We start from the raw sequence: 12,377 nt of genomic DNA, 5'->3' as shown, positions 1-12,377 counted from the left end.
AGAGAGAGGGGTGGAGAGGACAGGAAAGGAGAAGAGAAAGAAGGAAAGAAAGCTTTCAGGACCCCCCATCACTACAGGAAATGTCTCTGTGAGAAGGACGACCAGCTTCTAAAGAGAGGATCATGTGCTTCCAAGCCCCCAAATCACGTCAACAAGTGCAGTTCCAAGTATGAGTTATTGTAAAACCAGAGAGATGAGATCATGCAGATGAGATCACTGCTTATGGAAATTACCCCTCAAGTGGCTGACCTCCAACAGTCCCCATTAATATCAACAACTAGCACCATTCCTCTACCAGGGGCAGCCAGCCCAGAGGAGGGGGAGGACTCAAACAATCTCCAGTTGTGGAGTGCATTTCTTGAGCTGGTTTAGATGAAACGGAGACTCCAAACCTCCAGCTCTGCTCCCATGGCAAAACAAAGGAGAGAATCGGGACATAGAGAAAGGAACTTATATGAGTCTCCCAGTAGGAATATCCTGTGAGGCAGCCTTCCTCACCTAAATCAGCCATGCATCATTAACCCTCTGCTGCTTCTCCTGCAACTCAACCACTCCACAAGCAGTAAAAGACACCGTTGACTCGGTGTGACGTTTATGGTTAACACAATTCAACATTCAAGTGTAGTCACCTCAGCTGGAAATTTTCATAATAGGTGAAAAAGGTATTAAGATGCTTTCCTCCAAAAGTTTATGAGGAAATAAGAGTATTGCCCGAAGATCATAGTTTCATGAATAGCTCTTGAGTTAGAAAGCAATAGTATAATAGGAATTAACAGACACTTCTGAAAATTAAAATACAGAAGAAGTCAAGAGACTGTTGGGATAATGACCCATGAACTGTTATTTATAAAAGGCCAGAAAAGCTACACACTTCCTGGGTCATGAATTTTCTTTGGAGTAGCCATGAATGTAAAATATTTACAATTTACCATAATAAAGATGAAAATGCTGTCGATAGAAAGACACAGAAAAAAATCCTGAACATAATTTGATTTGGTTTACCAAATTTGGTTTACCTCAAGTGTTGAAATTACATATAAGTAAAAGAAGTAAAATCAGCTCCTTGTGACTCCATCACTCACTTTCTCTGGTAAAAAGCTGATAAAAATAGTTTCTGTACTAAAAGAAAAGTAATCATTATCAATGTCCTTACTCTGTATGACATGGAATATTGAGAGCGAGAACTTACTTCCCCCGGTTTTTTTAGTTTTTCAGTAATTTCATTATTGCCTCTAGCCATTCCTGTGACTACCATAGCAGCATCAGAATTTTGAAACCTAGGGGTACCTGGGTGGCTCAGTCAGTTAAGTGCCTGCTTTTGTCTCAGGTCCTGATTTCAGAGTCCTGGGACTGAGCCCTGTGTTAGGCTTGCTGCTCAGCATGGGAGTCTGCTTCTCCTTCTCCCTCTACCCCCCTCCCACCATGTACTCTCTTTGGTTCACTCTCCAAATAAATATTTAAAAATCTTCAAAAAAAAATTCTGAAACCCATTTTTCCTGTTTTCTTTTTTATTTTAAGATATTTATTTATTTATTTATTTATTTATTTATTTATTTGACAGACAGAGATCACAAGTAGGCAGAGAGGCAGGCAGAGAGAGAGGAGGGAAGTGGGCTCCCCGCTGAGCAGAGAGCCCGATGTGGGGCTCAATCCCAGAATCCTGAGATCAACACCTGAGCAGAAGGCAGAGGCTTAACCCACTGAGCCACCCAGGTGCCCCTCCTGTTTTTATTTCAACAGAAAATAAATATAATGTGTTTTCAACTAGGCTCGGTCTGAGTCTCACTTCAAAAATGGAGCCACAGGTTCCATTTTTAAATATTCCAGGAAAACAAGGGGTTTAAATCTCCAATTAACAGCATTTCCAGTCCTTATCAAAAACAGTTTTTGTTTTACAGGTTTTTTTTGTTTTGTTTTGTTTTTTGACAGCAGGAGAGACTTCGTTCAATGATGAAGCTGTTGTTTTGACCAAAAAAACAATGGGTTAGGTTACAAGGCTCCTGGGCCAAGCATGATTTAAGTAAAACAATGCGCTGTTCATAAATGACATTTAAATAATATAATCATGACTCATGCCAAAGCCACTTTAATTTCTTAAAAAGTAAAAACAACTACAGTGTATTTAAAGGACTTTGGCAAATGTGATGGCAAAAGAAAAAACAAAGTCTCTGAAATGAGACACTGATTTCATAATGAAAATCATTATACCAAGAAGCTTTTGTCCACGACTTTGAAACAAAAAAATTGAATTCAGCCTGTGAAATGATGTATTTGGGGGAGCACCATTGTGTCGACTTCCATCAGCCATCTCGCCAGCTCGGAAGGTGAGCCGAAACCACTGGCCCCAGTGCCTAGATCCTAAGAAAAGGCCCAGGCCAGGTAGAACCTTTAGTGTTTATAAACAATCACGGCATTGTGGAAGTACTTGAGAGATGCTCTGGGCCCAGCCCCCATTAGGATGAGGAATCTGAGGCCCCGAGGAATGAATACTGAGAGTAACTCCTTCATCCAGGCTGCATTTAAAGCAGGGCTCATATGGCGATAGGATGGTGAGAAGCTTAAACACGGCCCCCACTATCACGGAGCTTACCTTCTAGTGCTGGAGACACACAGGTAACAGGCAACCGAAATGACTGTACATAATGCTAAGTGTGGTAAAGAAAAAGAAATGAGAGCTCCTAAATGGGAAGGGAAGGCCACTGCGAGGGAAACACCACTTAAGTGATGAGAAGGAGCCAGCCACGGGAGGGTCCCAGGAGAAGGAAGAGCTAAGCTTAGAGCCCTGAAGCACCATGGAGCTGGGAATGTTCCAGATGGAGCCAAGGGGGCCAAGACGGGGCAGCCTCGGTGAGGTGAGAGATGGAGGCCAAGGCCAGGTCACCCGCTGCAGAACCCACTACAGAATTTTAAGCAAGGAAGTGACCTGATTTTAACATTTTCAAAAGATCCCTTTTATTGGGGCACCTGGGTGTCTCAGTCGGTTAAGCTCTTGGTCACAATCCTAGGGTCCCCAGGATCCAGTTCCACATTGGGCTCCTTGCTCAGAGAGCAGCCTGCTTCTCCCCCTGCCTGCTGCTCCCCCCACCCCCCGCTTGTTCTCTCTCTCTCTCTCTGACAAATAAATAAAATCTTTTTTTAAAAAATCCCTTTTATTATATGTGGAGCTTGTATTGAAGGGGAATGGACATAGAAGCAGAGAGGCTTTGTAAAAGGAAGCCACTGGAGTTGTCCAGCTGAGCAATGATGGTGTGTGAGTGGAAGGACTCGCCATGGGATGGAAAGAGCAGAACCTCACATCTGTTTCTGAGGCAGATGGACAGCGATTGCTTGCTGACTGCAGACCCTAACTCCCCGTCAGATGCAACTGACTGTATACACTTCAGCTAACAGTTACTGGGCATTTGTTGTGTTAAAGTGCTAAAATGTCTTATTTCATCTTCAAAACAGCCCCCGTGAAGTGGGTATTTTATGACCCCTATCCTATAGGTGGAAAAACAAGGCTCAGGGAAACCGGCCCAAAGCAGTAGGCAGGACTCAGAGCCCCGGTGTGACCGGATCCACAGTGGGAACTGTCACCACAGGGTTCTCCTGTCCCCCAACATGAGGCTTGCCTACTTCACAGAAGTAGTGTTCTTCAAGCCTACAGCAGCTTGCAAGACTACACAGCCTTCAGAGAACCATGTTTTTTCTGCCCCCTGGCCCTCTGCACCCTCAAACAACCAGCAAGGGTGAGGAAGGCTCCCAAGCATCAAGGAAATGCAGCCCCCAGGAGAATGGCTTTGAAATACTGCAGGTTGGCGCTCAGCCTGGCTAGGGCTGGCCTGAGGGACGAGCGCTCCTTTTGGGAAAAACAAAAAAACCCATACCGAGGATTTAGCACATTCATTTTTTAGGACCTCTGCTAACCCAGAGCAAAGTATCTAGAACACAACTCAAATTATCTTTAAGGGATGATTTATCATTTTATCATTCCTTAAGTGGTTCAAAGTAGAAAATTCATTCTGTCTTTTTAAAGAACTGATTCTTGACTAGACAACATCATAATTCGTAAAGCATATAAAACACAGAATTATGGGGCACTTTCTAAAATATTTTACCTTATTTTATTAAATTATCCCAAAGAATGTGTATCAATAGCCTAGCAATAGCCTAGCTCCTACCTACTTTCTACTTGAAGCCAGTCACACCAAATTTTGAATACAAGTCAGCATCTTGTTTTTAAAAAGGTACAGTTGAATTATGACAATCCCAAATATTTTTCATCTCCTTAAGTATAACCATATGGCAATGTGTAAAATCTCAGTTTTCTTTTTAGCATGGCACACTCGGTACCACTTCTTAAACCTAATTATAATAGAACTTGAAAAAAGTAGCTCTTGTATTTATATATTTAAATATGACTGATCCACAGATACATGTATGAAGGATGATAATTTTAAATAGGCAGCTCTGAATGGAAAGTAACAATTGGAGATTTCTGAGAATTTCCTGAAGACCTAACCACATTGCAGGCCTGCGGGGCCTGGCTCTAACCCGAGGGAAAATATACCGCTCTCACCTTCCCCACAGCAACACTCAGTTCCGACTCAGCTCTGATTCCAATCCCTGGTCTCCCTCAGTTTGTCCTCTCAAGCAGTACGTGGTTCCTGACTCACAACCCCTTTCCTCCCTCTCAGCCCTTGTTCGTGCCAGCCTACCCCAGGGAGAGCTTTGGACCCTACCCTCACCAGCTCTTCCTCTTGGATCCCACATTCTGGTCTAACCTGACACTTCAGGTGTCTCTGCTGTCTCCTTCCCCATAGGAGCCCATGTTCCCCCCTTACTATTTTATCAGAAGCCCCTTTGAGACTTCTTGCACACTGGCCATACTCAATCACTTTGGCCAATTCCTGGACATTTTCCATCCCAAGCTTATTGCTTTTAACAACCTAAGAATGTTGCAAAGTAAACTTATCCCACATTGATCTGAAGAAGAACATGAATTCCAGAACCGGACCACCTGGGAGTAATCATGCGTAAGTTATGTAACCTCCCTGTGCCTCAGTTTCCTCATCTGTGAAATGGAAATAATATCAGTACACCCACCTCCTGGGGTTTTTGTATGAATTAAATGAAAACATGGGGCACCTGGGTGGCATCGTTAAGTGTCTGACTCTTGGTTTCAGCTCAGGTCATGATCTCAGGGTCATGAGATTGAGCCCCGCGTTGGGCTCCATGCTCAGCTCAGAGTCTGCTTAAGATTCTACCTCCCTCTTCCTCTGCCCCTCCCCCCATCATGCATACACTCGCACACTCGCACGTGTGCGCGCTCTCTATCTCTCAAATAAATAAATAAATAGGTAATCTTAAGGAGAAAAAAGGAACTAAATGAAAACATTTGGAAAGCCTTTAAACAGGGTTAGTTATTACCATTATAACATAAAATTTAGTTTAGGATAAACAAGTCCCTACACAATGAGGGAACCTGGAAGAAAAGCTCACATCAAAATAGTGTCTTTAAGCTTTCTAATTCTTAACTGTGCAGAAGTTAGCAAAACCACTAACAGCTTGCCTCTATTTGCATGTAACCCATTCCTTCCAAAAGAAATAAATAAATAAAACACTTAGGAGTTGGGAAGTGTTGACTTGATTTTTAGATTACACTGAACAAGGGGTTCTTTTGTCAGCATTTTACATAAACCATTCTATTCCTCATGAGTTTGAGGGGCAGCAGATATCCCAAACTGTGTACAGATAAACTCAGCCACACAGAGATTTTGCTAGAAGTCCCCTAACATGGAAATGCAAAGCTGAGCCTGTAACTTTGGGTGGTTGGCTTCTGGAGTATTTGAGGAAATCAAATTCACATTATTATTATTAAAAATGCTTTTGTTTTGGGGGCACCTGGGTGGCTCAGTCACTAAGCTTCTGCCTTCGGCTCAGGTCATGATCCCAGGGTCCTGGGATTGGGCCTGCATCGGACTTCCTGGAAGCCTGCTTCTCCCTCTCCCATTCCCCCTGCTGTGTTCCCTCTCTCACTATCTTTCTCTCTTTGTCAAATAAATAAATAACAAATCTTTTTTAAAAAAAAAGTTTTTGTTTTTATCTAAGTGTGGACATTAAGTACATGAACTCTGAGGTCAGGGAGTGAGTTCAAATCCCATCTCTGCTACTCATTGCTGTGTGACCCTGGGCAAGTTAATTAACCTTTCTGTGTCTCAGTTTCCTCATCTGTAAAAATAGGAGGACAATACTAACACTGTGAGCATTAAATAAGACATCAGGTATAAAGTGCTTAGAACACTGCCTGCCACATATAAGCTCTCAGCTAATGACAACTGTTGTTACTTACAAGGCACAAAGCATCCGGAGTCTGCAGACGGTATCAGCCTCCCTAGGAGTCGGGACAGTAACTACCAGTGTGGCATCATCTGGGGGGCCAGCAGGACCTCCCCGTATAAATGTGCCCTCCTAACTCCCACCTACCTGATACTTCAAATGCACTGAGAAGATGCCCGCCCCATGACACCCCATGCGTGTATGTACCAACGGTCTTCCCTGACAGGGAATTCCTTGACAAGAAACGCCCTGACCTCCTCTGTTTCCTCAGTGGCAGAGCTGACGCAGGCACCAACAGATACTCCATGAATGGTGTGATGAATAAATGAACACTCAGTCCTCTAGATTCTTAAGTAGCTTTAAATGTCAGGTCCCTTATTAAAATACAAACCCCTCGAGACACTAACTCCTTAACGTGTTAGCAGGCGTTAGTGACAATTAGCTTCAGGAAGAATGGTGACAGCTTCCCACGGCTTGAACTTGTAGCACATTTCAACACCATCTAGTCCTACAGTCACATAGCAAAGACAAATTGGACTATACTGAAATATGGACTCTGCCAAGATAGAATGAAAGGAAGGAAGGAAAGAAGGAAGGAAGGAAGGAAAGAAGGAAGGAAAGAGTGAGGGAGGGAGGAAGAAATTAATTTACAAATAAAACTATATTTCTAAAATGCTTACCTTGCCTCATAAATGAAAGGGCTTTTTCTTTTAAGTTTTCGGTCAGTTGTCTCTTTTTAGTCAGGTAATCCAAAACATAAATATTGGGAGCAAAATTTATCATGTTCTGTTCACCACAGCCGTAAGGCATCCGAATCAGTGAGGCTAAGCCATTGATGGAAGAACCGAGGATATCTCCTGAAAGCACAAGATACTCCATACATTCAGCAAACGGTCCTGGTGGCCAGGAGACTTCCGCGGAGGACAGAAGGCAGCTGACATTGAAGTGATGAGTACACCACCGCTTGGAACAGAGTACAAAGTCTACGCTGAGCTTTTAGGAAAACTGGTCAAATAACTGGTAACACAGTGGCACTGAGCTCATAGATTACGGGACAAATCAGATGTTTACCTCAGGTAAAGATGTGGCATACACTAGGCAAAAAATAAGTTTAAAAATCATTCTTTTTTTTTTAAGATTTTATTTATTTATTTGTCAGAGAGAGAACAGAAGCACAGATAGCTGCAGGAGAACCCACAGAGCAGGCAGAGGGAGAAGCAGGGTCCCTGCTGAGCAAGGACCCCCATGGGGGACTCGATCCCAGGACCCTGGAATCATGACCTGAGCTGAAGGCAGATGCTTAACCGACTAAGCCACCCATATATCCCTAAAAAATCATTCTTGAACAAAAATGTCAGGAACTGATTAGGAAACCATCATTTTTATATAGAAAAGAAATGTTTTATTAGTAGTATTCTTCACATAAGTAGAACTTCACTCTGACTTCTTATTTAATACCCTATAAACACTTGAGAAATGATTTTTTTTAAGGGCAATCAGCAAAACGCCTGATTGTAGTATTTTTCAGTGTGTTCTCTTTAGCAAAAACAAAGTAGAATTAACATGCAAAAATATTTCAATGAGGGGCTCCTATGTGGCTCAGTCAGTTAAGTGTCTGCCTTCAGCTCAGGTCATGATCTCTGGTCCTGGGATCAAGCCCCAAATTGGGCTCCCTGCTCAGTGGGGAGCCTGCTTCTCCTTTTACTCTTCCTCTGTGCTCTCTCTCTCTCAGATAAATAAATAAATAAAATCTTTAAAATATATATATAGATATTTCAATGAATCTCAGGATCAAAAAGGATTATGACTATTCTTCAAAGTTAGTAACGTAAAATTAAAGAAAATGCCTGCTTAAAAGACACCTCTACCCACATTTTAACACTATGACTCAGGGAAATAAGTAAAACTTCAGAAATACAGAGGCTGAGTTCTAATTCTGACCCCACTGTGAGGCGGGGCTAGGTGGCTCAGTAGGTTAAGCATCTGCCTTAAGTGTCTGCCTTCAGCTCAGGTCATGATTCCGGGGTCCTGGAATCGAGTCCAGGACCCGGGTCCTTGCTCAGCAGGCTGTCTGCTTCTCCCTCTGCCTGCTGCTCCTTCTGCTTGTGCTCTCTCTCACACACACATAAGTAAATAAATAAAATCTTCAAAAAAAAAAAATCAAACCTCGAGAGTATTTCAATAACCAAAGACAGACTCATTCCAACGTAGGAAGGAGTGGTGGTATACATTTGAAATTCAAGGCTTCTTCCCTGTGTGTGAGCGCATGCGCGTGCCTGTGGGCAGTATCCCCCTCACCCCCACTCCCCCACCCGCCACGTATGCTGCACCTCCCAGCATCCGAACACTATGAGAGAATTTATTCCCCTAAGTAGAGGGCGTATTTAATTCTTCTTAAGAATTACACCTAAGGCTCCCAAAAAGTCCCCTCCAGAGGGACTGGTTGGTTGAGTTATACTGGAAAGCATTCCACCTACAGATGAGATTTAAAACAATCTCTGAAAAAGTGCCTTAGGTCCTGACAGCCTGAAAACCTAACGAACTATTTAGACTCATTAATCTTCATTAATCTAAACATTTCCTCCAGTTATTTGTGAAGCGCAGCTATATAAACAAAGCGTTTGTGTGGAAGCTATGTTTAACAACTGACGAAAAAGTACTTTCGGGTTGCCAGAAGGTCACGAGGAGAGGGTGAAGTCAGCGGGCCGCTTCCTGCTCTGAAGGTTATCTGCGCACAGAGAACTGCTCTCGGCAAACAGCGCTCAACCTTCCGTCCTCACAAGCGCTTGTGAAACCTTTTCAAAATATACGCACCCTAGCCATAGCTAAGAAATTCTGATTATGTAGGTTGCAAGGGGAGCCTGTGTTTTTATGAAGCTCCATAGAAGATTCTGATTATGTACCAGTGGTCGAGAGCCACAGAGAGCAGAAGCTCTGCTCTTAGAAATAACCCCTCCCTCCAGCCCCATTATAGTAGGCCCTACTGCCCAGAGAGTGGTCTATCCACCCGAAGCATCAGCATCAACTGGGAGCCTGTTAGAAATACATACCCCAAGGCCCCACCCCAGGCCTACTACACCAGCATCTTCCTTTAGAGGAGATCCCCATGATTTATATGGACACTGCGATTAAGAACTGGCCTAGGACACCTATCTGCTAGTCTTTCTATTGTAATCATCAGTTGGTACCAACTAAAAATTTTTGCAACCTCTTCTCATTAGGACTAGATAAGAAAATGCATCCAAAAATAGATATGCATGTGGTCACATACAAATAAACCAGCTGTGATGGTGATATACTGTGTTCTTACCAATAGCAGTGATCTGAACTCGTTCACTACCACTCACTGTGTTGGGAGGAAATGAGAAACTCAGAGTTTTCAGGGGAGTTTGAAACTTGTTGTCAGTCAAGTCTAACAAGATGGATTGTGAATACGATTTTTCTATTCCTTCAGCCTGTTGGAAAAAAGAAACACAATATCGATTGACATCATCTCGACTCCTCTGTTTACAGAGAACTTTATGCAAATAATAAGATAAACATCTTGCCTGCTGTGTTCACAGTATGTGTACAATTAGATAAATACCTACTGTTTTTTATTCCTGCTTCAAATCTGTTAATAAATGTTCACTTTCTAGTTAGAGTAAACAAAACATTTCATGAAATGGCAAAGAAGATGAAAGGGTGATGAGAAAAACCCTCTGAGTAAATCCTATTCTTATCCAAAGAGAGACTAAATACCTTGTCCAAAGTCACACTTGACAGAGCTGGGATATGAACCTAGGGCTGTCTCACCCGAGACACAAGTGCTTATCCACAAGGCTGAGTTGTCTTTTTCTGCCTTCTCAAAAAACAAAGAAAAAAAGAAAAAAAAAAAAATTCTACCGAGCGCCTGGGTGGCTCAGTTGGTTGGGCAGCTGCCTTCGGCGTGGGTCCTGGGAATGAGTCCTGCATTGGGCTCCCTGATCAGCAGGAAGTCTGCTTCTCCCTCTCCGTCCGCCCCTCCTGCCCCACTCATGCTTTCTCTCTCAATAAATAAAATGGTTTAAAAAAATTTTATGAAATCTCTTCTAACTGTATTAAGGAATTCCAAAATTCAAAATCTATATATATACTTGGGGTGATTTAACAGGACCCCAACATAACACAGTTTCTAAATGTAACTGACAGCAAAAGAGATTAGCTATAGGGGCATACCATAAAGCTAAAGAGGTCATTGGCAATTACTTCCAAAACATATTATAGATCTTTACATACAGATGAGAAAACAATCACACAATACCAGGAGGGTGGAGGAGATGACCTACTAGATCTTGACAACAAATTTAACCACGAGAAAAACCATCTTCTGTTTCCCTTTCGATTATGTATTTCCATCTCACTTATTTGAGACTTCAAATATTTACCTTGACTAAAATCCTCTGGGTGACGGCATCAGAAGCAGCAGGTGAAATGGCTGTGACTGTAATAGGAATTTCCCCCAGATGTGTGGGTTTGACCGGAAAAAGAACAGTTGCCCCATCTTCACTGGGAACCAGAATGGTCTGCTGGTGTCCTGTGGCATTTATTTCATTTGAAGCCATTAGAATATCAAATTCGTCACTTTTCTCAATGATTACTTTAACCTGGAAGGAAATTTATCAAAGTTTTATATAATAAATGCTCCTCAGGAAAGTGTTGCTTTATTACTACAGTAAAGTTTATTAAATCTGTGAGGCTCAAGATGAGAGGAAAGTGAGACAGATGCAGCCAAGGACAGGACAAGAGAGTTATCAGGGAAAAGGTGATTTCTCTATGCTCTCCTCCTCCATCTCAAGATATATGGAGAAAGGGCACCCTTCAGTTCCGTTTCTAAGATTAAACTCCCACTAACATTAAATTCTGTTATTACCCGAAGCCTTTGAGGGGAAGGATGGCCCAGAAAGGTTATTTCATGTTATGGTATTGCCACCAGCCTGGTTTAACTGTGTCATCTTAAGACATTGGTCCCATTAGAAAAACCTAAGACACACAGGATGAAGTGTTATTACAACTACTCAGAGTCTCTACTAAAATTATTCCAAGGTGGGCACCTGGGTGGCTCAGTGGGTTAAGCCTCTGCCTGCGGCTCAGGTCATGATCTCAGGGGTCCTGGGATCGAGCCCCGCATCGGGCTCTCTGCTTGGCAGGGAGCCTGCTTCCTCCTCTCTCTCTCTCTTCCTGCCTCTCTGCCTACTTGTGATATCTCTCTGTCAAATAAATAAATAAAATCTTTTAAAAAAAATTATTCCAAGGAAAGAATGACGCAGACATTAGTCCTGAAGCATATGTTGGTTGTAAAATTTAGTAAAGTATGTCAAAGTTGCAAATCTTACCGAGAACAGCATTTATCTAGGACTTACACTTTATGAATTGTTTCCCATTTATTTTCTCATCTGTTTCTCAAAATATCTTCTGTAGGGATAATTACTAGTCCCATTTTGCAGATGAGGAAACTACTATTAACTTATTTTCTGGTAAGTGTTAGAGCAAGACATTGAATCCGGCCTTCTGATTCCAGATCTTTTGCTCTTTACAATGTTACAATTGTTGACTAGGTGAAGAAGTACAATTTAGGAGCCCCTGGATGGCTCAGTGGGTTAAGTGTCTGACTTTGGCTCAGGTCACGATCCCACGGTCCTGGTGTCGAACCCCACATCAGGTGCTTGTCCTCCCTCTCTCCGCCCCTCCCTCCTCCACTTGTGCTCTGTCTCTCTCTCTCAAATAAATAAACAAAATCTTACCCCCCCAAATTTTTAAGTACAATTTTAAAGTAACAGTTTATAAACATAGTGCTTAAAGAGATTGCAGCATTTTCATATAATGAGATTAATAATCCCTATTTACTCTGAGGGGAAAAAAAATCAATCACTTGGTTAGTACTACAAGGAGCACAACACCAACAGTGGCCTAATTCTGCCTTCCAGGGAACTAACTAAGGAAACATAAAGCACATGACTCAAAAAACAAAGCCTTGTTTTGAACACACGGTATTCAGAATCAAATACACTATATAAACATGGGAACAACACATAACAGAA

General features: G+C 42.3%; 1 protein-coding gene across 1 annotated transcript in view; it reads right to left on the bottom strand.

Moving 5' to 3' along the window:
* Positions 1-12,377, bottom strand: part of CD109 (CD109 molecule) — a 138,332-nt gene that overhangs the window by 28,229 nt on the left and 97,726 nt on the right. The window contains exons 21-23 of the mRNA XM_080806381.1: positions 10,725-10,943; positions 9,629-9,773; positions 6,999-7,175 (exon numbers count right to left, since the gene is read on the bottom strand). Coding sequence (XP_080662507.1) covers positions 6,999-7,175; positions 9,629-9,773; positions 10,725-10,943 — 541 coding nt within the window. The remainder of the gene's footprint in view (positions 1-6,998; positions 7,176-9,628; positions 9,774-10,724; positions 10,944-12,377) is intronic.

Source organism: Martes martes, assembly GCF_963455335.1.
Source record: "Martes martes genome assembly, chromosome: 6".
Lineage (NCBI taxonomy): Eukaryota > Metazoa > Chordata > Mammalia > Carnivora > Mustelidae > Martes > Martes martes.
Note: the sequence above shows the minus strand (reverse complement) of the source record. Positions and strands in the feature narration are given on the sequence as shown.